Source organism: Rousettus aegyptiacus, unplaced genomic scaffold, assembly GCF_014176215.1.
Source record: "Rousettus aegyptiacus isolate mRouAeg1 unplaced genomic scaffold, mRouAeg1.p scaffold_m13_p_7, whole genome shotgun sequence".
Lineage (NCBI taxonomy): Eukaryota > Metazoa > Chordata > Mammalia > Chiroptera > Pteropodidae > Rousettus > Rousettus aegyptiacus.
Window position 1 is genome coordinate 67,587,856 of NW_023416310.1, and position 26,892 is coordinate 67,614,747.

At 47.7% G+C, this 26,892-nt stretch overlaps 1 protein-coding gene across 9 annotated transcripts in view; it reads right to left on the reverse strand.

Annotated features, from left to right (window-relative positions):
• Window positions 1-1,538: 1,538 nt before the first annotated feature.
• KANSL3 (KAT8 regulatory NSL complex subunit 3) overlaps window positions 1,539-26,892 on the reverse strand; it is a 36,945-nt gene continuing 11,591 nt past the window's right edge. For 2 of the 9 annotated variants that reach the window (XM_016142946.2, XM_016142953.2), the window contains 17 exons: window positions 23,895-24,026; window positions 23,553-23,669; window positions 23,212-23,313; window positions 23,033-23,104; window positions 21,891-21,965; window positions 21,581-21,738; window positions 19,626-19,689; window positions 19,033-19,233; window positions 18,665-18,821; window positions 17,093-17,170; window positions 15,529-15,735; window positions 15,019-15,103; window positions 14,498-14,628; window positions 13,581-13,690; window positions 12,960-13,182; window positions 12,517-12,647; window positions 1,539-5,555 (listed from right to left, as the gene is read on the reverse strand). In XM_016142946.2, coding sequence (XP_015998432.1) covers window positions 5,403-5,555; window positions 12,517-12,647; window positions 12,960-13,182; window positions 13,581-13,690; window positions 14,498-14,628; window positions 15,019-15,103; window positions 15,529-15,735; window positions 17,093-17,170; window positions 18,665-18,821; window positions 19,033-19,233; window positions 19,626-19,689; window positions 21,581-21,738; window positions 21,891-21,965; window positions 23,033-23,104; window positions 23,212-23,313; window positions 23,553-23,669; window positions 23,895-24,026 — 2,196 coding nt within the window. In that variant the 3' untranslated portion in view covers window positions 1,539-5,402. Of the gene's footprint in view, window positions 5,556-5,700; window positions 8,009-9,398; window positions 10,638-12,516; window positions 12,648-12,959; window positions 13,183-13,580; window positions 13,691-14,497; window positions 14,629-15,018; window positions 15,104-15,528; window positions 15,736-17,092; window positions 17,171-18,664; window positions 18,822-19,032; window positions 19,234-19,625; window positions 19,690-21,580; window positions 21,739-21,890; window positions 21,966-23,032; window positions 23,105-23,211; window positions 23,314-23,552; window positions 23,670-23,894; window positions 24,027-26,892 lie in introns of those variants that run through there. The other 7 variants (XM_016142947.2, XM_016142951.2, XM_016142950.2 and 4 more) reach the window with 7 other exon arrangements.

The following is a 26,892-nucleotide window of genomic DNA, read 5'->3' on the forward strand; positions in this document are numbered from 1 at the left end:
AGTAGGAGACAATGTGGTAGTTTGTATGTTGTCTAGAAAAAAAATCGTGCTGTATACTTATGCACTTTTTTGCATGTACATTGTATTTGAGTAAAAAGTTTACATTTAAAAAAGTGTCATGTGTAGAATCCCCAAGTTGTCAGAAAGTTGTTTTAGGGTTTCCTGTGCTAGAGCAGGCTCGACAGGAGGTAAAAACTTTTGTCTCTGTCCCCTATACCCAGCATCCCAGCCCGGGAGACAGCCAGCACTCCTTGAGATCCCCCAGCCTACTGCTCAGAACCAGAAAAAAAATGAGCCTTTCCAGATGTTGTGGTCCTTCCCAGCCCTCTGTCATCAGCGAGCTGTGTGGCCCTGGCAAACTCCCTTTCCCGCTCTAAGACCCAGGTCCCTCCTCTGGGAATTGAGGGAAGGTGCCAGAGACCGGAGATCCCTAAAGCTCACCTAAGGCACTTAAGAAAATGAGGATCCCATGGCTTGACCCCAGACCTGACTCATAAGCTGAGGGTAGGATTTGGTCATATTTAAATCCCAGAATAATTCAGTGAGGTGGGTGTGTGGGAAACAGGGCAAGCGCCATCTCCAAGGTCCCTCCCAGCTGTTATTCACCTGGCCTTTTGCCCCAGTGGTTCCTGGGCCCAAGGTCCTGGATCACAAAGATTAGGACAAAACAGCTCCCATCAGACACCTGCCATTCTTTAACCCATTTACACTTACTATAATCACCGTCACAGGACTTAGTTTATATTCTATGTTTAGGGTATTTCTTTTTTCTTCTAATTTTGCAATAGATTTAGCAAGTTTTGCTGGTTTAAAAAGTTTACATTCTATTTTTGCTCCGAGGGTGATTATCATTGCTTTAAATTCTATTCTTATGCTCATATACCCATACTGGTTTCTTAATATTTTTCCACAATAAGACAAGTTTCAGCATACTTTAACTTTTCTTTTTAGCCCTTGCATCTGTCCTGGCCCCAAACATATTACTTAGAATTTCAGTTCTAGATAGAGATAGATTATATTTTGTGCCTGACCTTTCCTCTAACAATAAACTTCATAAAGATATTTAATCACCCTCACTTCCTATACAGTTCTTGCTACCATGTCTGGGTTTCTTTCTAAATTCTTTCAGTGAGTCTTGAGTGGCAGCCTTTTGAAGCCTGTATGCTTGGGAACATTTTTATCAGGGCCTCATGTTCAAATTCTATGCTCACTTCTTTTAATACATAAAAAGCACTAATGAATGATTTCTTGAATCTGAGACTCATTTTGAGATGTCTCATGTCATTCTGAGGCTGGGTCGAACTCTGCAATGGGTCTGCATTTTCCCCATGGACACCTTTAGGATTTTGTGTCTTTGACTATACGTCCAGTCCATATGGGGGTTTTCCTTATTGCTCCCTTTTGAGACTCTGTGCAAACCCTTTCAAACTGAAGCATATTTATTTTATAATTTTTAATTTTTATTTTATAATTTTTTAAAATTACAGTTGACATTCAGTATTCTATTAGTTTCAGGTATACAGCACAGACTTATTCTCTTAATTCCTAAAAATTCTTTTATTTCCTTAGTTTTATTTTCTCTCTCCATGACTCTTGTATTCTCCATATTTTTTGGAGAATACTTCTATTTTCCATATTTCTTGGCTTTTCTTGATGCCTTCTGGTAGGGTTCCTAGCATAACCTTCCAACTCACTAATTCATTCTTCAGCTATATCCCTCCTACTTTTCATCCCATCATTATCTTGTTTCAATTATATATGTTCCCTAACTGGTATTTCCATCTGGTCTTTTTGGTGTCTCCGTATTGTTGTTTCATCTAACAATTTCTAACCTTAACTCCTTTTATATAGTCATCACGTATGAACTTCTTGGTCCATCTCTTCCAAAGACTCTGCTTCAAAGGCATATGCTATCCAGTGTGATGCCTTTTTTATGAGGTGATTATCTCTTCAAATGTCAGTTCTATGGGGGTTGGTGTCAAAGAAAGCCAAGTGGAAACCAAAACTTTCAATCCAATGAGTTATGGTAATGAAGCCTTTAACCTCTATCCCCGCTGTGTTGTTGCAGACCACAAGTTCAGCCCCGACATCCACCTCTACCCAGAGGTAATATGGCATGCTCCCTGCCCCCAGCTGGGGTGGCATCGGCAAAGGCCTAGTGGGGTCAGAACCCTCACACCACCCAGGAATAACCAGGACATGGAGCCCCTGCCACGTAAACTGAGGCAGTGTGAGGAAGAACAGTGAGGCAGCCCTTCCCATTCTGGCCAGGTTGGCATTGGCAGAGGTCCAGAGAGAGCTAGAACTCCCACTCCATCCACAAGCCCTGTGGAGCTATAATTAAATACCAACATTCATGTCCCTGGAGTGTGGGGGAGTGGAAAGGGAGGGTGGGGCTTAAGAAGAAATAATGGCTGAAAATTCCCCAGATTTGGCAAAAAGGCATAAGCCTGCAAATTCAAGAAGCTGAGTAAACCCAGACAAGCCCAAAGAAAACTGTGCCGAGACAAGTGTGAGGACCCAAGACAGAGAAAAATATTGAAAAGCACAAAGAGAGAAATAGCACCCAGGTCCCAGAGTGAAAAAAGAAATTGAATGATAGTGAATTTCTCATCAGAAACTGAGGAAGCAGCATAATATTTTCAAGTGCTGAAAGACTGGTCAACCCAGGATTATATACCTCCAGTGAAACTATCCTTCAGTAATGAAGGAGAAACCAAGACATACAGATTAAGGAAAGTGAAAACATCTGTTGCCAGCTAATCTTCTCTAAAAGAATGGCTGAAGGAAGTTCCCTAAACAGAAAAGGAGTGATCACAGTAAGGAACCCCAGAACATGAGGAAGGAAGAAAAAACACTGTAAAATAAAAGTATGGGTAAATACAATAATTTTTCCTTCTCCTCTTGAATTGTCTAAATTATGTTTGAAACAAAACTTATAACACTGTGTGATGTGGTTCTCAACAGATACAATAATTTTAGAAATGGCAGAGAATAAAGAGATGTAAAGGGAAGTTAGTCGCTTCAAACTGGTAAATGTGGATACCAGCAGACTGTGGTAAGTTTTCTGTATACATAATGTGACATCTAGAGCAACCACTAAAAGCTATATGAGGAGATACACTCAAAAATTACTACAGATAAATCAAAATGGCAGTCTAAAACAATATTCAAGTAACCCACTTGAAAACAGGAAAAAGAAACACAAAAACAGAAAACACTAAAACGCCTGACTTAAGCCCTAATACAGCTATAATTACATTAAATGGAGGTGTTCTAAAAACACCAATTAAAAGCTAGAGACAGACCTCGGCACTGACATCAGAATGTCAGATAAAGTAAACTTTAGGGCCAAGAAAATTACCAGGTACAAAGAGACATCACATCATGACAAAAGGGTCAACCCCCAGAAAGACACAGGCATCCTAAATGCATATGCCCCAGATGACAGAACTGCAAAATATGGGCAACAAAACCAGAGAACTGAAGGGGAACATGGATGATCCCACAATTACTGTTGGAAATTTCAACACTATTCTGTCAACAAACTGGTAGAACGACTCGACAGAAAATCTGCAAGCACATAAAAACCTGACACCGCCAACAACCAAAAGAATTTTATTAACATTTACAACACACTTCACCCAACAGAACACACACTCTTCTCAAGTGCCTACAGAACATTTATTGAGATAGCGCACCATATCTGGGACCACATGCGAACCTTGACACGTTAAAAAAAACACGAGGTATCACTACTCACCTACTAGTATTACTAAGTAAATAATAAAATTTTATTATTAAGTAAATAAGAGACAGTGTCAATGGCTAGTAAGGACGCAGAGAAATCAGATTTCTCCTAGATTATGGGTGGGAATAAAATGGAACAGCTATTGTGGAAGACAGTTTGGAGGTTTCTAAAAGAACTAATAAATTACCATTTGACCCAATAATCACAGTCCTGGGCATTTATCAGAGACAAGTGAAAATTTATGTTCACACAAACCCTGCTTGCAATTGCTAGGAGCAGCTTTACGTCACTGCTGCAACCGAGAACAGTCAAGGTGCCCCACAGCAGGCAGACAGTGACAGCCCTGGTCCATCCACAACACAGAACACTCACTCGGCAGGAAGATGCAATGAACAACCAACACATACGACTTGGAAGGCCATCCAGCACACTATGCCGAGTGGGAAAAGGGCACTCTCCAGAGGTTATAGACTATAGAGTTCCATTCGTCTATCATTCTGTGCAGAGATGCTACAGGTTATGCTGGCAGAGTAGGGCACATGGCTATGAAGGGGCAGTGCGAGGGAGAGCTCTGGTAGTGAGCAGTTCTACATCTCGATGCAGGTACAGGGATGATAGAACTATCCACACTGTACTAACATCATTTCATAGTTCTGATATTGTACTGAGATGTTAATACTGGGGGACACGGGACAAAGGGCACACAGGACCTCACTGTACTATCACTGCAGGTTACACACACACACACGCACACCTCTAGATAGCCCAATGGGTGGTTTTAAATCCCTCTCCTATCTTCTTGGACAGGTAATAATGTGAACCACATGACTCCAGCCCCTGGATACTGCCACCAGGCTGCTGAGAGATGCTCAGAACTATGAGTGGGAAGGAGGCTGTCAGGTTCACTGCTTTCAGAATTTAAAAGGAAAGACAGACTGGCAATCTACGAAGGGCCCCAAAGCTGAAAATTCCTGTGACAACAGGGTCAAAACTGATCCCTGGCAAGTGGAGGTCCTGCTACACAAGTGTCAGGGTCCCCTGCGAGCCTGCCTGCTGTGAGAGAGGCCCTTTACGACCTGATTTGGATGGTGAATGGTTCCTAACACGTAGGCTTTAGAAAGGGAGCTAAGAGCATAACAAAGGTTTTTGTGCATCATAACCGTTATGGCCCTGTCCCTATACTCCCCAAATTCAAGACAGCCATCACCTGAACACTCAAGTTCTCCTCTCTCACTTCCCCTGACTCCTTGAGCCAGTGAGGCCAGAGTTGGGAGGAAGCACGAGAAGGCATCAGGTCTCCACTGCAGATGGTAACGAGTGAGTCCACCAAGCAGCCTATCACACTGGCTCCAACCCACAGGGGGTCCAACGCCAAGTGTCAGGGCCTGGGCTTTAAGGATGGGGGGACAATCCTCTTGAATACAAACTCACAAATGATCTGAAGGTTGGAATTCATTCGTTCACCTCAAAGTCTTTATCGAAGAGGGGGAGGCATAGGATATGTAAGGGGATTTCAGCCTCTCAGTACCCAGGGCAAAGGACCCATCTGCTGACTCAGGCCAATGAGGGCCCCATCATAGCACAGCAGTTGCTTGAGGCCTGGTGGAAAGTAAACTGAACAGGGTGATATGGAGGCCAGGCCACCCTCTCCTCACCTCCTGGGCTGATCTCCACTTCCGGTCTCCCATCTCAGAGCCCCTGCACAGAGCAGACTAGTAGAGCAGACACTGGCATCAGGTGGCCTGGGTTCTAGTCCTGTTTCTGCCACTTCCTGTGTGCCCTCTGTGTGCCACAGTTTCCTCACCTGTAAAAAGGGAATTACAAGACCTACCTCACGGCACCAGGCATCAATGAGATGATCAGACACATTACTACATCTTAGCTTTTGTTTTCTGGGCCACTTCACTGGGTGGTTACCACAAAACACACAGTCAACTGAGAACAAGCTGGAACAATGCAAAGCTGCTTTTATTTCCTAACCATGTTGCTAACGTAAGAACAGAACCATCACAGCAGCCCAGCCTGTGACCCATCCAGTGTGGGGCTAAGGACAGCAGAAGTCTTCCCTTATCTCAAAGCAGAAGGACCTTTCCCAGGGCATCAACATGTATCTGTCATCCAAGATTTAACTAAAGTTTCTCGATCTTTCTGCATCTCCAGCCAGTAGTAGCCCCATCTGAGGTCACAGACTGCAAGGCTGCTGATAGGTAGAGGAAGCTTCCTTTTACATTCTAAGCAGGGTGGGTGGAGAAGACGTGTGGTGCTGGGGGACACGACTCTATGAACTGCAAAGACTCCTCAGCCTGTCCCTCCAAGGTGAAGCAGCAGCCGTGTTTTCACAACTTCCCTGCTCCAGTTCTGGCATCCTTCAGGGTGTATAGAGCAAGCCTCAGGAAGTCTCCACAGGAAGCGCCCAGGTTTACATGACCACAGGGCACACAGGGCCAGCATCTTGGTAGCACTCTTGAGTCATGACAGCTCTTCAAGACCCTCTCTCCTAAATGATCCCTAGAAACTTCACCTGGTCTCACACAGTCTGCTGTTCTCAGGTCCTGTCTTTTTCTTACCAGTCTTGTAACCTGTAAAGTTATCAGTCCCCTGACCCATGGATGCCTGTTTCAGAGTTCATAGGTTCCTTAAACTTATTAAATGCCTCCTGAATTTCAGAAAGTGGTTACCTACCAGGTAATGCAAGAACACAGGCTAATGCTATATGAGTCACCACTGAGACTAGTTCTGTAGGAGGCAGGGAGGGAGGATATGATGCAAGATGCCCTCTCCGCTATCACATACATACCCCCATTTTGCCTGAGACTCCTGCACACTGCACATCCCTCCTGGCTGTCAGACTGCAGGTGGCTAGTTTGGCTATATGCTGCACATGGGTCAGGACCGGGGCCACAGTTCCGGCTGTGGCCTGCTGTGGGCCTGCCCTGCCTATAGATACTGAACAGAGTCCCACCTGGGTGGCCCAACTTACCACCGTGACTGGGTTCTAGAGGATGGAAGGGAAGGGAAGGGAGCCTGCTCCGAATAGTGGGTTCTAAGCTGAGCCTAAAGTACCTTGCACACAAGTCTCGTGAGGGGGGAAGGTGGGACTCTGAGCCACTTTCAGCAATCACTCCTTCAGGAACTGCCAGCTCCCAACCCCAGCAAGCACCAGAGTCCCACACAGAGGTGTCAATGCCGATGAACTTCCCACTTCTACACAAGAAGACAAGTCACAGGAAGCAGAAAAAGAACATGGAGGCACAGCCTCTGTCATCTTGATGCCCCTGTTTCCCAGGACAGCTCCTCAAAGCACTGCAGACAGAGATTTCAGGGCCTGGGGTTTCTTCTCTGACTTGGAAAATTCTTCTTACCTCCAGTTGAATCACCATTCCTTAGGGACCAGATGCAAAGCCTCAAGACCAAATGGTTTCCACCGTAAGACTCGGTGGTGCCTCCTTGAAGCCAGTTCATTTGTTTTGCTGTCCCATTGCTCTTCTTCACCCTTTCTGGACTCACAGGCTTTCTGCGTACAGGAACTGCCCTTGACACGAGAAAAACTGGAGGGGCTGGCTTCTACCTCCTGCTGTTCCCCGCATGTACAGTGGCCAAAGGAACTGAGAGTTAACAGCCCAGCTCTCTGTCCTCTCGTGGGCTTGAAATTAGGATTTCCCATCTCAGCAGGTTACCCAAGTGGTTCCTAGGAGGGAGCTGCACACTCCCTTGGCCACTCAGGGAAGGCAACAGCAGTGTCCCCAACTAGCCCTTTTGGTACTGACCAGCCAGCTGGAGGGCCAGGATGAGCCCGGTCCTTAGCTAAGGGCTCTCTGTCCAAGCCCCCATGGCCCTGGGCCATGTGGATATCTCCCAACCTGGCGCAGGGGTGGCGCAGACTTCCAGAAGGAGCTCTTTTATGAAGTGCAGCGGGCGGTCCAGCACTGCTACTTGGAACCAGTTGCAGAGCATGCTGGGGGAGAAGTGCCTCTGGTCCGTGCACAGCCAGATCTGCTGAGGAGCCTGGGGGTCTGGGAACCAGACGACGATGCTCCGCCTGCTGCACCATATCACTTGGCCTAGCAGCTTCCCAAGACCCAGAATCCCAGCCCTGAACAGTTGGCGGAGAGGTGAAAATGACTGTTTTAAGAGGTCTTCAGACCAGTGGACAGTTCAGCAGCACAGCACTTGTGCCTGGTGCTCCCTGTGCACAGCCATCACCACCCTGGTGCAGGAGGATGGTCGCACGTGTCTTCAGGGGGCTGGAGGCAGGCGCTGTGCGGGAAGGTAGTGTGCAAGGGTCAGAACTTTGCCAGGCCAACACACCCAGACCCTCCGACCCCTCATCCCACTCTTGCAAATTTATGCCAAAGTAATTCTCAACAGGGAAAAGCTGGATGCACAAGGACATGTGTTCCAGTGGCCAAGTGGCTCAGAGAACACAGATGCTGCAGCAGAGTCCCCTACCACTTTCTAGGCTCTGAGCCTCTTTTTCCTCACCTGTGAGCCACAGGCAACAGCACCTATGCACCAGGTAGCCATAAGGTTAAATGAGACAATCCACACCAAGCACCAGAGTGTAACACCTGCTCACCCAGAGTGAGCACTTACATTGCACACAAGACCAGGAAAGGATGCAGGGAAGCAGAGGAGAATGTCAGAGGGGCAGGGTTGAAGGGAGGTTCTCATACTTGTTCTGGCGATACTGCTTTTTCAGTCTGTCTACTCTTTAAGTGTGGAGGACGGCCTGAATTGTTGAGCCCTGTGGCTCAGGGGGAAGGAAGCAGGAGAGAGAGCTAGCTTTTTTTCATGAGGTTCCTCCACTTCCCTGGATTTTACCTTTGTAAAACTCCAGAGGTCTCTAAGAATGCAGCAGAGAGGGGAAGACGGAAGGCCCGTCCACCAAAGCTGGAAAGGGTGCCCTGATGTGCTGACCTTGTCCCAGGCAGGCTACAAAGATGTTAACCCTCCTGGGCAGGAGCACACCTGACAATGACCTGTTTCTTGGAGGTGGCCACAAGGCCACAGTGTGACCAGAGAAGAGAAAGACCTGGGGATCACAGGCAAGGACCCATTCTCAGGATGCTGACACAGGCACGGCAGCCTGCATCCCCCTTCCAAGCTGTAAGAAACACATAACAGTCCAGCTCCCTGAAGGAAACAGTAAATATCCACCAGTGCCAGAAATGAAACAAGTAAGTGCTTTCACAGATCTCAGAAACCAGTGTTTACAAACATTTTTCTTTCTATCCATAAATATTGCAAAATGTAATCCCAAAATTAAAAGATTTTTTTTCGAATTTAAACACTAAAACCAAACATAAAAAGTTTAACAATTCCTTATATTAACAATTATCCAATCAGTGTTCAAATTTCCAATCGTCTCATAAATGTCATAAATGGGTGGTTTGTTTCTCAACCTTTAAACATTCATTTTTCAAAAGCACGAGGCAATTCTAAGACAGCCCTTACTAATCCCACCACAGTAATCTCTGCCTCACCGGACTACCTGACAGAACCAAAGCCCAGAGTGGCTGAGGGATGTACCCGGGATGACACAGCTCACCGAAGATGAGGCCTGACCTCAGCTTGGGGCTCTCCCTGGTGTTACACTTCCTGGCAGTCTGAGCACACATACACACAGGTAACTGCCGGAAGCTAAGCTTCTAAGTCAGCAAGTCTTAATCTAACAAAACCACATTTGTTTATAAGGAAAGAAGCACCACCAAAATCCTCCCACGAATTATACCCACTTTACCGAGATAAAGACCAAGCTCTAGAGTCCATGCCATCAAATAGAAATTACACCTTGACCTTGCTCCTGCTCTTTCATTCAGCCCCAAATGAGTACACTCAGTGACCTCTGCTCTTCCTACCAACCAAGCCCATGTACCTTGTCCCCTGCAGCGAGCTGAAGGACCACTTAACAGAGGAGGGTGCCGTCTGGTGCAGACTTGATTCTAGCTGTGTGTCACCATGCCATCAGCAAGGGTTAGGGCTGCCTGAAAACAGGCCTGGTGGTGCACAGGTCAATTCCATTGAGGCACCAGGAGCTGATCATTTCTGTGCTACATGAATGTTATAGAATATGAGAAAAAATAAATACTTCCCACTGCATTCTTTTAGGGTAGAATTACCCCCTTTGCACATCGGGACAAGGAGAGCGCACCCACAAAAAAGCGGGGGACAGGAAGAAAACCGCAGGCCAACCTCATTGATATACACAGAGGCCAAAATTCTAAGTAAAATAAAAGTACACATGCTTTTCTCTGAAGCACTGGGCTTCTTTCTTTTTTTGTTGTTTTGTTCTCTTTTTATAGTGTCTTGTTTCCTATGTGCGCACAATAAAAACAAATCTAGGCACGTGCAAAAAAAGAATAGGACGTACCAAATCTGGAATTTAGATAGTTCAATACTAGGAAACATGGTAAAGTAATTCATCATTTTAACTGAGTACAAGGAAATCTTTATGCTGATTCATCTCATCCGTTTCCAAAAGGGCAACAAAAAATAGGGCAACAAAAATTCAAAACCCACTATTTATCAAGAGACAAGAAAAAAATAAAGATGATATTAGCAAACTAGAAACACAGTGGGTACTTCCTTAACTTGAGGGCCTGCATTATCAAACAATTATATAAAGCCTATGAAGCAGCAGACAGGTCAAGGGCACAGGAATCTAGAATGAGAACCAATGTCAAATGAATGGACTCATAGACAGTTAAGATCCCTTCCTCACTTAGCATATAAAAATAAGGTCCAAGTGGACTGAAAAACTAAAGGTAAAAAAACAAACAAACAAAAGCCTTATAAGAAAACGGTTTCAATATGGGATGATGTAAAGTCCTGGAGACAGCCTGTGGCGATGGTGGCACAACAATGCCAATGTGCTGATGCCACTGAACTGTAAACCAAAAAAAGGGTAAAATGGTAAATTGTACGTATATATATTTCACCAAAATTAGAAAAATAAAACATAAAAAAAGAAAATGCAAAAAGGTTATCATACTCTTGCAATGGGAAGATCTTTCTGAAAACAGAAAACCTTGAAATCATAAAAGGAAAAGATCTGAAGATTTTACTGTATAAAACTTTTTAATGAAATAATCCATGTAAAAGTATTTACACCTTGTCTGGTAGAGTTTGCCTTCAAAAAATGTGTTTCCTACTAAAAAATATTTTTTTAATGACTGCATGGCAAAAGAGTCAGAAACCAAAGGAAATGACAAGCTCTTAACACTTTGATAACAGAAAAAAGTAAACAAAGTCAACTAACTGGAAGAAAACACATGCAACTTGTACAGCAGGTAAAGGAATAATACCTGAATATATACAGCTGCTATAAAACAAACACAGAACACTATGGGATTCATAAAAGACATACAACCTCATAAGTAATCAGGAAAATGCACATTAAAGCAATTTTACTTTTTATCCATCAAATTAATAAAATTAAAATACTGATCTCCACAACTGACAACACCATAGGAGAATAGCTGTTCTCATTCACACTGTGGTCTAAACTGGGAACCAGCAAGTCCTTCTGAAGGACAACCAGGCAGCAGCTTGCCAGACAGTGGGTACATGCACCCCTGGCTTACTCATCTCCAATGTGAAGCAATCTCCCAGGGTGCACAGATCATGATGGGGGTGTTCACTGTACCATTATGCATAGTATCAAAAAACAAAACACAATCCAACTCTGTACAGGAAGTGGTGACACTCCTTTCCCACACCTGCCCCGTGAATACAGGCAGCCACAGGCAAGACACCTATGGTCTCTGCAATCAACAGGAAAACATGTCACGATGTTCAGTAAACAAAGCCTAGTTATACAAGTCTGTCCACATTCGGTGATCTCATTTTTGTCAAAAAAATGTAAACAAATAAAATACTTTGTACAGAAAGAATTATCTAGAAGGATAGATACCAAACTACTGACACCATCTCTGGAGTGGTGTCATGAGAAACTTTTTACCTTCTAAATTGTATTATTCCTGTAATGTCTGGATTACTAAAAATAAGTACAATCAGCTTCATAATTGAGAAACGAGTAAAGAAATGAAAGCAACCCCACCACTGCGCAGAACAGCGGGGAGAGGTGGCTATGAGCCCTGAGAGTACAGAAGTGCCCTCTGTAGAAGAGCCTCTGACCCAGTCAGGAAGCCCCTGTACACAGGGCACCATGGCAGGGTGGAGTGGAGATGCAGGGACCAGGGCCTCCAGCCACACAGGCTGTGCAGCACCTTCCTGCACCGCACAGGAGCCCCTGACAAAACAGCAGGTGCCAAAGGAGAGCACACTCCACTCTGGAAGCAAACTACGGTTTTCTCTAACTTCTGACCTTGAGGTAGCTCTCGATCACAAGATTAAAAACATTTCACTCGAAGAGGCTATAACAGAAATCAGATTGGCCAAGGAGAACTGATGGTGACTCTCAGGTGAGAGCCACAGAAACCTAGCTGTGCCCTACAAAGGTGGCGGCCATGGGTGCCAAGGTCTGGAAGGGCACAGTGCTGGGGAGCCTCAGCACAACAAAGCTGAGAGTGGGGAACAAAGGGATGGAGGGCGCATAAATAAAGACATTAGTCACCAAGCCTGTGACCCCCTGAATGCTCTACGCATGTAATCCTCACAACAGTGCAGGAAGTGGACAGAAAAGGAGGCTCGGAGATGTCCAGGACTTGCTCCAAGCTCCAAAGTTATGAACCCTGAGCCTGTAAGTCTAGGGCACTGAGGTCTTCATGCTGTGGACTGTCCCCCATCTCCCCAGGGGCACTTACCTGTGAGCTAGAAGGCAAAGCCTGGGGGGTGGGCTCTGCAGCCGGGGCCCCTGGGCCCACGGGGCTTAGCGTGCTAATCCGGCTTGGCTGCCCACGCAGGGTCAGGGTGATGGTGGTAGGGACCTTCAGGCCTGAGAGAGAGAGAAGTAGGTTTCTTTGTCATATCCCCACTCCCCTTTCCTAGGGAATTTCTTTCTCACATAACACCCCTCTTGGCCTCCCACCTCGGCCTCCTCCCCAGCTGGGTCATCTGCATCCTGTCAGTTTGCAAGGCAACAGAAAGCAGGCTGTGTTCTCTCCACTTCTCTGGGGGAAGAACCCTTACAGCTGAATCCCTCAGGGTCAACACCAGGATCCTGTGGGGATGGGTATAGCAGCAGACCTTGCCCACGTGGAATAGGAGGGCATATCTGGGAGTCCCCATGTTCTCAGGACAGACTCACCTGATGCTTGGTTAGAGATCTGCGCCAGGCCAGGGAGGCTGCTTGCCAGCTTGGCAAGGCCCCCATTGGTCAGCAGCTGGTGGATGGCTGTGGGTTTCCCACCAGGGGTGGCACCCAAGGAGGAGAGAGTGGTGGCCACAGGAATGGTACGGACAATGGTGCTGGTGCCTGTGGTGATGGCGCCCAGGCTCTGCATGGGGCTGGGCAACTTCACATTGGTGGCCTATGGGACACACAAGGCCAGGTGATCAGCAGTTATGGCCCAACAGCACATTGTTAAAAGCTACTATATGTATGTGTGTCACCATATGCAAGGTACTCTTTCTTACAGGCATTTCCACATGTTATCTTATTTAATTCTCAAAACAACTCTGTGATGGACAATTATCCTCAATTACAAATACAGACAAGGAAACGAAGATACAGAGAGGTCAAGAAACTGGCCCCCCCCCCATCATGTAGTAAGTGATGGAGCCTAAGCTTTTGATGGCCCCCAGCTGGGAAGCCAAAGGCTGTCTGTCCTTGACCCAGACTGTAGACAGACCCAGTGGCCTTGCCAAAACTGAGCTGAGGAAGCCTCTTCCCCACTCCTGCCCGCCCCAGAAGAAGACAGATGTGCACCTGTGGGGCTGGCCCTGGGGAAGGATTTGCTGAGAGGCCAGAGGACTTGCTGCTGATATCCTGCAAGCTGAAGCTAAGGCCTTGGAGGAGGCTACTGGCTGATGTGGCCCCTAAGAGAAGATAAAGACAGATATCAGCACAAGCTCAACCACTTATCTCAAGAGCAGCCATGCCTGTCCAGCCTCAACAACCATCTAAACATCATGCCCTACCCCTTGGACATTCCCAATACTTGTGGAGGTGCTGGCAAGGGTTCCCCCTACACACACACTGGATGCCCACACAAGGGAGGGTATGTGCAGACCCATGGCCTTCAACTCCTTCTGCACATCCCAACCTGCTCCAAACCATCTGTTTTATGTCCTGGACAGCTTTGAAAACCCAGGAGAACCTGAATCCCACTTTTCTGAACTATAAATTCCCCAGGGAAGAGTAAGGCCTTTCTAAGACAAAAGAATTCACTTTACACACTGCCCAGGGGCCTCGTAGTTAACAGGAAAGGCCCCCTGAAAGAGAAAGGAAGCTGCAGTGCCTTGGTCCTGCTGGGTTTAAGCACTTGGTCTTCCAGTATTGGGTGGGGGTAGAGGGGGCGAGGAGACACCTGTAGGCAGAAGCATCTCATTCATTGATGCCCATCAGGTATGTTTAAAAGCACCAAAAGGAAACACTAGACCTACCAGCTAGTCTCTTCCCACAGTGTGCCTGCACACAGGGGTGTTTTCTCACTGCACACTAAGGTCAAGAACCATCCCTCATCCACTCACATGAAGAGATCCAGCTTCATACCAACCTTCTCTGACAAGCCCAGGACCCTAAGGAGTGTCCTCCAGATCCCACTCCTAGGATGCTTTCCCGGACTGCCCTCCAGCACCAGCCCAGGCTCTGCTTGGAGGTAGGGATGCTATGCCCCCACATACCTGGGAGGGAACTGCTAGGAGAGGTGGCCACCAGGCGACTCTGGAGTGTGTGCAAAGAACTGGGTGCAGTGCTGCTGGAGACCACCGAAGAGGCCGGGCCAGCAGAGACACCCACTTCAGAAGCACTGGACCTGCACACAAAGATGGGAGCTCTGTTATCTAAAAGTTAGAGGGCAGGAGACCCTGGCAACACAGGGTAGGTACAGACGGGGCCCACGAGGTGTCAGCAATAGCCACAACGCCAAAATCTCTGGTTTCCTCATCCCGCCTTTAGAATCTGGCCTCTAGTCCTTGTAAAAGTCAGGCCTTGGAACAAGTGCTATGGGATACACCGCAAACTCCAGGTAGAAATGAACTCTGAGTTGACCCAAAAGAAAGATAAAGATCCCACTCTGAAAGAAGCCACCTGCCCCAGAATGACAGAATCCAGAATCCACCATCTTCACAAAGCATTAAGAGTACCAGAACAAAGTAAAAAGAAAGAAGGGAGCAGAGCCGGAGAAACCAAGAAGCAGACTCACTTGGTTGTGGTGAGAAGCCCTGTGAGCTCCTTGGACCCTGCTGATACCTGCCCCAGTGTTACTGTGATAGCCTTCCCTCCTGTGGCTGCAAAACAAAACCCAAGGTCACCGGTCAGTCCTATCTGGTCTACGTTTCAGGTTTCAAAGCCAGGCAAATGCAAGATATTATGGACAAAGACTGGCAGATGAAAAATAAAAGAGAAAGGAGCAGTTTATTTTTCCCTTCTATTTTCTAAACTTTCTGTAATACTTTATTATCTTTAATAGAAATAAAACCAAGCCAGAACAAAACAAACCCCAACATATATGTTTTGAATGGCCCAGAGCTTCCTCTGGTCCTTGTCCTGCCTCCCTGATTCTAGTTCAGGATCAGATCGCTACCTACCATCCCCACTGGCCACCTCTTGCACTGAAGCAGAGGCTGAGCCACCAGTAAGCAGCCTGAGAGGGCGACACTAGGTGCCCTGAAAGAGCTCGATTAGCACTTACTAAAACAGCCAGGGAACTCACCTCCCAGAAACTCACCTCCTGGGGCTCCTACTTGGGAAGGAGTGCAGGGCCCTCCAGCTGAGTCCCCTTGGGAGACCAGGGACACCTTGATCTTGGGTCGCTTGGAGGTCTTTGTGCCAGGGAGAGGGCTAGGGGGCTGGTGCCGCTTCAGCTGGACCCTCAGATCCTCTTTCTCTGCTTCCTCCGTTTGTTCTGATGAGATGGGAACTAAGAGATGGAGCTGGAGTGAGGTCCTCCGCAGTTCAAGAAAGCCTGACAGACCCACACGAGCACAGTTGTGTGGGGACACACAGAAGAACCAGCTGTGCATGGGGTCAGGCTTCAAAGACGACAGCCACTGCATCAGTCCCTTCTCACCCTTCTCAGAGAATGGTGCCACCCCTATCCCTCCCCATGTTCTGGAGTCAGAAGGGGACTCTGAATTGTGGAAATAATAAAGAGATGCCATGACTCTAACTAGCAAAGGCCAAGTAAAACACAGAGGACTCCCCACAGTGGGTCTAAACAGTTCTTCTGGACTCAAAGTCTGACCAGTTGCCCTGTGGCAGGCCCGACAGGCTTGCCCCCCACACCGCATAGCTGGAAGGTGGGACATCGCCAAGAAGCAGCGATGGGCGAGAAGGCTGCCCGGTCCTCTCTGCATAGGAGACTGTCACAGGGCTCAAGTTCCCCTGCCCTGGGAGCCCAAGGTGGAGGGCTCACTTGCCACACAGAGAGAGTGAGAAGGACTGCCACCAGGACTTAAGACTGGCTTCAAGGTGCTCCTAGGCAAGGAGCATCTCAGCTAACACATCTGTACAGCTCCTGCCCAAAAGTAAAGGGGAACAGTGGCCTATGTCACCACCTGGTTCCCAGGTCACCTGTACTAGTATAGAGAAAGGCCACCTACTCTCACATAGAATCAAACAGACTCATACTGCAGAAGGCCAAGCTGCTTGGACTCAGACTCCACTTTAGGCTTCCTCGGAGACCCTCTCTCCTCTTTAAACCCAGAAGCTCCCCTACCTCCAGTCTCCCTTCTTAGCATAGGCAATGGAGTGGGGGTACCACAGTCACATGAGGGTAGGGGACTGGCATGGACCACGTGGAGCTACTCCAGGCCACAGTCAGCACATAACCAACGGAAGGCTTGCTTAGGGGATAAAGGAGCCAACTAAAATCAGAATTGGAGGAAATAAGAAGAGAGAAAGGAGTTACAGTTTTATGCTGGTAAGTGGCTGATGCGCTTGCAGCAGGCAGGATGGCAGCAGGAGACCAAAGGCAGGGAGGAAAACACACAAGGAAACTCAGGCTCAGAGGTGATGGCCACAAGCACACACAGGAGTAGCAGAGCCAAGAACCACAATAAGAGACAGAAAGAAAAAAACAGTATGAGAAGCAAACAGAAAGAACAGAGAAAAAGCAGAGACTAGGGAATAAGCAAAAGGAGTCAGCTAAAAAAAAAAAAAAAGAATCAGAAAATAGAAAAAGGCAGAGAGAAAAGAACGGGAAGAAACCAAACAGGGACAGAGGGGAAGATAGGGTGAGGAAAGACCAAGGGAGGAGGTGAGAGAGCGATACTCACCAAAGAGACAGGAGGAGGTGCCAGGAGGAAGAGCCTTCCTCACCAGCATATTTTGTTTCAGAAAAGCAGCAAACTGTGCTGGAATGAATCAGAAAGAATTACAGAATCACAGCCAGTCAGAGAAAGGAGAAATTGAGGGGAAGTAAGAAAAAGATAGGGAAGTGCTCTAGAAAATAGTCAACAGGGCTTTTTCTGAAATCACTGCAGGGTCTGAACTGACTCTGCTCTCAGCAGTTTCACGGAGTCATCTATAAAGTGAAAATACCAAACACAGGGCTGTTGCCGAGATGCTCAGAGTCATAGCAAGTAAGCGCCAGGAAGAGGGTGTGGCAAGTAGCAAGGGCTCCATAAACAATCACAGACCCCTCTCCTTTGTCTGTGAGCTCTAAGACTCTGCCAGAGCCAGGGGCCACCACTGCTGGTCTCCTATGGGACCCAGCTCACCAATCAGCCTTCCGGACACTATGGGACCCAGCTCACCAATCAGCCTTCCGGAGCTCCTTAGATTCTCAACTAATCCCCTCTAGATCCCCTGCAAACGCTGGCTCTCTCTACACTGAAAACCTAAGAGAACACCGGCGCCCACCCAGAGCTTGGCTCTGGCCACCACCTGAGAAAGTCCACGTCACAGAGCACCCACGTGGGCCCTGGAGGCTTGGCCTCGCTGGCCTTCCCTTATCCACTCACACTTCAGCTCCTTGTTGGCACCAATCTTAAGGGCAACCTTCTAAGAGGCCTGGGTTTATGTCCTGACCCTCTGGCTCCACTAAAGAAAACACAGGAAGCAAGCAGATTGGCCTCCTATCACCTCTGTGTCTCTATGTGACAGCCATCTCTGGCTGTCCCCTGAACCTCAGATGATACACACTCCTAGACACATCCTCAAACACCAACGCCCAAGAGGCTCCAGCATGAGGCTGCCTAGCTGGATCGAAGTGGGGCCAGGGTTGGAGCCACTCTTTCCTTCTATCTCCCCACACTGAGGCCCCCTTTTCTATCGTGTCCTACATAGCACACACTGAACTCCAAACTCTAATTCCAACCACACGAGTATTTTCCAACCTCATCTTAAAAACCACCTGCAAAGATCTCTGATAAACCCTGCTGAAATCCCACTGTAGAAATCTGAACTCTGCAAGAGCAAAAGGAGGGCAGGATGACACTGGCTGAGGTGTCCCAGAATCTGATGGACTGCCAGTCACTCGTCAATGAGATCTAGAGACCTCGGACTGCAAGGCCTGCAGCACAAGCTGCAGCTCCCCGGGTGGGAGCTGGACAGAGATCAGAGGCCAGTATGCATGTCGTCAGCTTACAGAGCCTAACTGCCCAGAATACCCGCAAAGCTATCACCGGTGGGATGATGCGGCCCCACTAGTACATAGCCCTCCTGTTATGTTAAAAGCTGCCCTTGCTGTTCACATTGACCTAATTCTTCCTGGACAGAAAGTGGGAGAGGTGCCTCCCACATCCTCTAGAAAAGCTGTAGAAGCCAATACTTTCCAACAGCCACATGATGTCAACTGCGGAGGACAGAAACCAAGAAAGGCCTCTGGGCCTGGCACCTACATATACCTTGGGCTTGCTTGTGGGTCAGCATAGCTTCTGTCCGCTGCACATGTCTCTTCAGCAACTGCGAGCTCCCGATCTGGCTGGACTTCTGGGCAGAGGCTACTGTGGCCACTTTGGCCTTGGGACTAGAGGTGGGGCTGCTGGACACACTGGAGAGGTCCTGAGCGGGTAAGAAGGACAAGGACCAAGCCACCATTGTCTGGGCCTGACCACCCATCAGCATGGCCACTGGAATTCCCTGGTCAGGATTCTCCCCATGGGAACGCATAGCTCTATGGCACTGGCCAGGCACCAGGAGTCCCCCAGAGGCCAGGGCACCAACTTCATGGTCCTGAGTGCCCAAGAGAAGCGCCCCCTCCCTGCTGCTTTACCTCTGAGCCCGAGGGGGAGGCAGGCAGCCTGGCAGCTGGTGAGGCAGGTCGACTGCCCCGCTCAGGGATCTCAAAGGCCAGGTCTCGGCGGGCTGTGTCCCGGGGCTTCTTCTTCTTCTCAGCATCCTGGTCACGAGGCTCGGCGCCCATGTGCCCCTCAGCACGAGTGAGCACACCAGTCAGGAAGTCCACAATCTCATCCTAGTGTAGAGAGTCCTTGACTGGAGAACAGGGACCTTCCTTACAGTCCCAACTAAGTTGATTCACACGGCTTTAGCATGGCTGTGCCGGCCCCTCTCCACATGCACAATCCTGCCTTGGCTAGAGACCAGCAGGAGCCTCCATGAAGTTAGAGGCGCATTACCCCTCCCCCAGTGACCCATTCTCTTAATGCTTTGCCGACCTCTTCACTCCTCACTCTCCTCTCCCCTGCTCTTCTCTCCCCTTTTCTTTGTAGAATTAGGGCTTCCAGAGGCCCTGGGGGGAATACTTCCTCACCCTTCAGAGCCTAGAGGCTGTTGCCAATAAGACCAAGCCTAAAAAGGCTCCATAAGGGAAGCCTTGCTGAGAAAATACATGAAGCACCTGTGTACCTGGATGCACCTGTCCACCATGCTCTGTGTCAATCCTTCTGACTTCTTCTTTGCTTTGCTTATCCTAGGAGACAAAAAGGAGTCCGCACTCATTTCCCAAAGGCTCACTCATGTGGAGAAAGAATGGACTGCTCTTCTGTGTGGGCTGTTTTCCAGGCCTGAGGAGGAAAACTGCTCTAGCCCTCAGGCTGCCACCTCTCTGAACCTGTTTCTCCATCTGCAAGATGGAAAGTCATAAGGCCTCACTTGTGGCATTGGGGCACTGCACATATGGGACATTTGGGAAGGGCTAGGCCTGATACTCCAGAAGTCCTAGAGCTATGACCTCACAGACTGAAGACAGCACAAGTCTCGCAACAAAGGCCCACACCCTGAGATTCCTGGGTGCTGCTGAAATGAGATTCAGAGGAGGGGAGGGAAGGTGGCCAATGGTTAGTTCTGAAGGCATAAGGGACATGACCACAGCCACGGCATTCCCACCATGAAGCCTACTCTCTGACTAGGGATGGGGGTGGGGTGGGGTCTTGGCGGAGAGAGACAGGGCACCAAGTGACTAGATGGAAAACATTCAGAGGCTCTAAATTCTGAGACCCCGATTCATTGGTTATTGGCCTCTGACCTTGTGTGACATCCCATTTTATGGATGGGGATAGGGAGTCCCAGCATTTAAGTGATTTACCCAAGCTTCTCCACAAAGGAGTCAGAACTAAACAGAGGTCCCCAGTTCTCAGGCCAACGCTCTTGGCACAGCGACAAGCTGTCGGTTAAGCAGCTTCAGTGGCCATCTCACCGTCTCCATCCCTCCCACTCTGCTCTCTTACAGGTTAGAATGTCTGAAGAGCACGGAAGGCAGTGTGTTCACAAGCATACATGGCCCCCAGCATCAGGATTAGACTCCAGGTCTACAAGACACTGTGACACGACCACAGCCAGAAAGACTTCTCCCAAAACCTCAGGGTAAGAAACCCACAGGACGGTGCAAGCAGGCGCCTGCTTTAAGCTCTCTAGTTAAAAGTGCACGAGTGACCGAACCTCCAAGAATGAGCACATTAAGAAAGGAGGACCGATATTTGACATTCTTTTCAGTACATTCCACGGAAACATCACTATAGGCCCTATGGGCAGCCAGCCTTCTAGGCAAGAGGGGCCACCTCAGTGCCCAAAGGTGCCTTTGTAAAACCCCTCCTAAACCTTGCCTGTGTTCACATTCCTCCTGAGCAAGGAACGAAAGGTAAGAAAATGCCAGCCCCAGTGAGGCCATGAGGACAGACTGCCTTCCCGGGTCTCAAAGTGTCTTCTCCCCACAAGATAACCACTCATTATAAAGGGAAGTGGCAGCTTTATGGTAGAAAACCTGGCAGATGCCACGTTACCCCAAGACCAGTGATGAAACATGTCAACAACATGTATCCCCTGAGGGGGTGTGTGCTCAGCACACCTCGCCTCGGGGACAGTACTGCCCAAAACATATATCCTTGACCTTATCACAAGAAAATGTCAAAACCCTAAATTGAGGAACAGTCTACAAAACAACTGGCCAGAAGTCTTCAGGAGTGTCAGGGTCATGAAAGATACAGACAGAACGAGAAGCAGTATGTCCTTAAAGGAGACAGAGGAGACATGGCACAAATGGCACGATCTGATCCTGGGCTGGACCCTGGACCAGTAAAAAGACCTAAGTGGACCACTGACAAAATCTGAGTCTGTGGATTAGATGACAGTATCATATTAATGTGGATTTTCTGATTTGGATAATTATGCATTGGTTAATATTTGGTAAAGTAGATTAAGGGATTTTTGGTACTATTTCACAACATTTTGTAAATCTGAATTAGTTAAAAGTATAAAAAAAAGTTTTTTAATGACCCTTTTCAGATTTAGCCTACAGCTACCTCACTAACTCACAGGTACCTCTCCAACACTCTGGCCTGGCTCTCTCGTGGGGACTTGCCCACCTGAGATTATCGTCAGCTCCCCCAACTACCACCAAGCTGTTCTCAGCCCGAATCTTCTCTCGGAAGTCCTCCATGGCTTCAGGGTGACACTGCAGGGAATTCTGACCAATGACAAAGAGAACCGGAGTCTTCATGTCCAAGAGAGGGTCATCTACGTCCTAGAAGAGGTACAGGGTTTATAATCCACTAGTTCACATTCACTGAGCACTGCCCTGGCCAGTCTGGTCAGGGGTCGGCTGGGCTACCACAGCCACTGCACGCCAGCTTAGGTGAAGCATGCACTCCCTGCTTCCCCTTGCCACAAGCTTACCCCTCGGGGGCCGTCCGCAGTAAGCAGAGGGAAGCCAAGGCAGACAACCGCAGTGACATACTCCATTACCGACACCTAGAAATGATGGCACAGTTTGTTTCCAGGTCAACTGCCTTCCCTGCAGCTATATCCTACCCAGAACCCGGGGTTGGCGCAGACCTACCACCCAGTCCCATCTCCTCCTCCTGTCCTAACCCCCAGGAGCATCAGCCATGGTAGCAGCAGTAAGGGCACAGGATACAAATGTGCCCTTCTACAAGCGGTTGCCACCTGGAGAGCTGGAGCCTGAAGAGGACCAGGCAGAGGGCTGAGCCACAGCATAGGCAGTTCAACACTTCTACCCTTTCAGCTCCCTGGAGTTGGGGCCTCTTGCTTGCTTCCCTCAACTCACAGTGAGTGCAAACAGGAGAACAGAAACACCGTTCCTCTCCTGTATGTGAAGATGTCACTCCCCTGAACTTAATGGGGAGCTCCCAGATACCCTGCTTCCTCAGAGCAGTTGCTGACTGAGTCCTGCTGTCCTGGGACTGGGTTATGAGGAGACAGCCTCCTCTCATGGCCTGAGACATCATACTTAACAGACCGCGTGAAGCAGCACAGACTCCGCTGCCTTGATCCACTTGAGAACTGAGGCTCTGGACTATTCCGGGACACTTACGCAAACTAATATGCACACACACGTATGGAAAATAATAAAAGGCTCCCTAATGTCTTAGGCACGGACAGAACATGAACACAACAGCAAATTCCAGGGACATGAAAATTTGTGCCTGCTGGAATTATCGTTTTGTTTTGTTTAGGTGAGAGAACAGTACTTATGTTTTAGGGAAAAAGGGAACTTTTTTAATAGGTATATGCTGAAATATACATAAACAAAATGATATGATATTTGAGCTTTTCTTCAAAGTATCGGCAGAGAGGGGAAGTGGGTGAGGGTAAGATGAAAACAGCCAGGCCAGGAGCTGATGATGGTGAAGCTGGTGGAGGGCACAAGGGATTTATTATACTAGTCTGTGCTCCCTTTGAGTTTCTGATGTAATGATGTAGGCCCGGCAACTAGCCTAAGAGATCCCCACAGTGGCTGTCAGCAGCAGCACTGTTCTGCCCCAGGACAACCTCCACGGAAGGCAGGAAGTACTTACATGACAGGCCACTAGAGCTCCTGTATTCCAGCCAATCAAGATAATGGGCTTGTGGGGGAAATGGCTGTGAATCTTTACGGGAAGAGAAAGAAAGCAGTAAGCCAAGAGGCTACCAATGAGTGCGGAACAAGCCCAGATACTGGATGCGCCACAGCGAACTCAAGGCAGAGCCTTCTCACCTCCAGCACTTTGCTTCTCACTGCCCCGATCATGTGCTCGAGACACTGCAGAACTCCTACTCCACTTCCATTGTTCAGCAGATGGGTGGCTACAGGGATGACCTAAAGAAAGGAATTAGCAGCCATGCCAGCAGAGGTAAGTTTCAAGTCTTCTCTCAAATCTGCTTAACCTCCCCTAAATTCCTTCAACCCTGGGGAAGCACCATCCAAATTCCAAACAAAGAGGGCTAGGGAAGCTCTACATTTAAGCCCATCCATTTTGACCCTACTTGCATTCTGTCTGCTCGGTCCTCCCAGATGACACTCCCACCCATGACAGAGTCCCTCTCATCCCCACACACCTTGCCTAAGCAGGACAGCTGAGACTGCCAGAAGCGGTGGCGGCGTGAGGTGGGGAATGCGGAGCTGGAGGGCCCGGAGGAGGCAGTGAGGATGAGCGGGGAGCCCGGGAGCTTGCTCTGTGAGGGGAGAATCCCGCCGGGAACAGGGATTAAGAGGCACCACTCCATGAGACCTCAGTGGCCCCCCATCCTCTCATTCCAACCAACGCTGATCTGCTTACATAAGGTACTATACACCACTGAGAAGTTAAACAAGTTGCTTTTCATCCTCTTGCCGAAGTTCCAAGACCAGATTCTAAAACATCCATGGGCCACAGTAAAGGCCTGAACCACCCAACTTACTGGTTTGTTATGAGAAAGTACCCCTACGGCGGGGTCCCAGGGTCTCTTCAGCAGGAGGGACAAGGCCTCAGCTCCAGCAGCCCCGGTCTTTGTGTTGGATGACACAAGCATACGGTCAATTAAGGTAGGGATCTAGAAGCAAGAAAGAGCAAAGGTGCGTCCAGTGAGAAGCAGGGGACCTGCCCACCAGCAGCAATCAGGCTGGCATGGAGCCCTACTCCAAGCCTTCAGACTTCAACCAAGCCACTCGAACCTCCCTCAGGATCGGCGTACAAATAAATGGACAGCTGAAAGTGTGCCTCTCAGCATTAAAGGTGAATGGGAAAGACACCTGGTGCTATACATCAAGAAACCTAAATTTATTCTTATCCCTTCCCTGAAGGATTCTACTTCTGAGAACCTTTCCTAACAAAATATATCAGAAATACAAACACACACACACACACACACACACACACACACACACACACACGGCATAGGGGGTTACGCAAAAGATAAATACACTCTCAATAACAATCAAAAACTGGAAACCACCTACATGCATAAATGAGAGTGGTTAAGCAAATTATCTACATAATTAGGTATCAAGGGCTCATTTTAATGGTTTTTAAAACGTAATAACATAGGAAAATAATTTCGCTAAAATGTTAAACGTAAAACAGAAAATACAAAAATATCTCTACTCAGAAAAAAATATTCATATGCCAAAATGTTAATAGTGACCTTTGTGGAGTCATGGCCAACAGACCTACGAGAAGATGCTCAGCATCACTGATCATCAGGGGAACGCCCATCCAACCAGCGAGACAGCACCTCACACTTGTCAGAATGGCTATCGTCAATAAATGAACAAAAAACAAGTGTTGGTGACAATGTGGAGAACAGGGAACCCCTGTGCACTGTTGGTGGGAAAGTAAACTGGTGCAGCCACTATGGAAAACGGTATGCTCGAGGTACTTCAAAAAAATAAAAACAGAACTACCATATGACCCAGCAATTCTACTTTTGGGTGTTTATGTGAAGAAATCCAAAACACTAATTCAAAAAGTTAGTTGCACCCCTATGTTTATTGCAACATTATTTGTACTAGCCAAGATATGGAAGCAACTTGAGTGTCCATCAATAGATAAATGGATAAAGAAGAGGCAGTACATATATACAATGTAATATTATTCATTAAAAAAAACGAATTCGTGCCATTTATGACAACATGAATGGCCCTAGAGGGTATTATGCTAAGTGAGATAAGTCAGACAGAGAAAAACAAATACCTTATGATCTCGTTTATATGTAGAAACTAAAAAACAAAATAAATGAACAAACGAAACTGAATCGAACTCATAGATACAGAGAACACACTGATGGTTGCCAAACGGGAGGAGGGGTGGGGTTGGAGTGTGGGTGAAAAAGGTGAAAGGATGAAGAAGTATACATTGGCAGTTACAATACAGTCATGGAGATGTGAAGCACAGCACAGGGAATATAGTCAATACTACTGTAATAACCATATATGGTGTCAGGTGGGTACCAGACTTATCAGGGTGATCACTTAGTAAGTATATAAATGTCTAATCACTATGTTGTACACCTGAAACTAATATAATATTACATGTCAACTGTAATTAAAAAATAAAAATAAAAAAGTTAACAACAACAAAAATAACATTTGGGGCTTATTCTAGGTACAGCTAGCCTGAAGTCGAAGATTTGAGCGAGGAAGGATGATGTAAGGCTAGTAGCAAAGCCTAGCGCCAAACCACAAAGGATCTGCACCCCCAACTGTCCATTTCTTCTGAACTTACTCTATAACTTGAAGCCACTCAATGCCTTGAGGCAGAGGATCGGATCTGATTAGATTTTAAAAGATTTTACTGATAGTAGAGTGCACCCCTGAAATGACAAAGCCTTTAAACTCACCTCTGTCAGTAAAGACAGAGATAATCAATCAATCACCAGCTTCCCTGGGGGGAACTAGGCTGACCAAGCTTCCCTGGTCTCTCCACACGGCATCCTTCTCAGCAAACAATTAAGAGGCTGAGTCTGTACCTTTTCTGCTCCCCTGACAATGGATCTAATGGAAGAAGTAGCTGGGCCAAGAGCGTGGTACCAGCCATGTGCATTTTTACCCTTCAGGTTCGTTAAAAGTTTTGGGGAACAGTCAAAGTATTTTTTGTGAATCTGAGTCACAGGAAAATAAGCAGAGGGACCACTGCAGAGAATACGGCCTTGTTTCAAGGTGTGTCCTCCAAGTGCATCCTCTGCCATTCCCGCTCACTGGCACTATGACCTGGCAGCAGGGCCAGCAGCAGCCATTGTGCACTCCTGTGGAGAGCTCCCCAGAGGTTAGTCATGCTCATAAAACCTGGACACCACTTCATGCACTTGAGAGGGTTCAGATGTAACTAAAATGGGGAAGCAGGCAAACTTCCCTACGAGATGAACTATGTTGCAGTCCTGCTGGCCACGCAGAGTAGGGCAGAGCCTCCAAAAAGTGGGACACTGGGCACTCCCAGCACTCACCCCAGGGCACACGTGCCAGTACTGTACTTTACAACACACAAAATGCTGTGGAGAACATTTAAAATACCGGAAATACTCTTAGGCCACCACTCTCCATCAGGGTCTCGGCTTGGCCCACCCCCTGCCCACACCCAGGCACACCCACCATTCACCTCCTGAACAGCACAGAGGACATGGGGGCCATCTCTTCAGCTGTCTTTCTACACTAGAAAACAGACCCCACCAAAGCAGGGGCATCTCTGTTTTGCTCACCCAGTGCCGGGCACATTATAGGCAAAAAGTAAATTATTTGTTGAATAAATTCATGTCAAATTTCCTACCATGTCTATCACTAATTCATTTAGTCCTGGGTTTTGTTTTATTTCTGCACTAAACCAATCTTCTTTGGCTTTCAAAGCAAACTTAGCATCTTTTGACTGAAAAACAGGTAGAAATGAGGCTGAAATTGTGGGTGATATGGCTAGGGCAAGCTATTGGT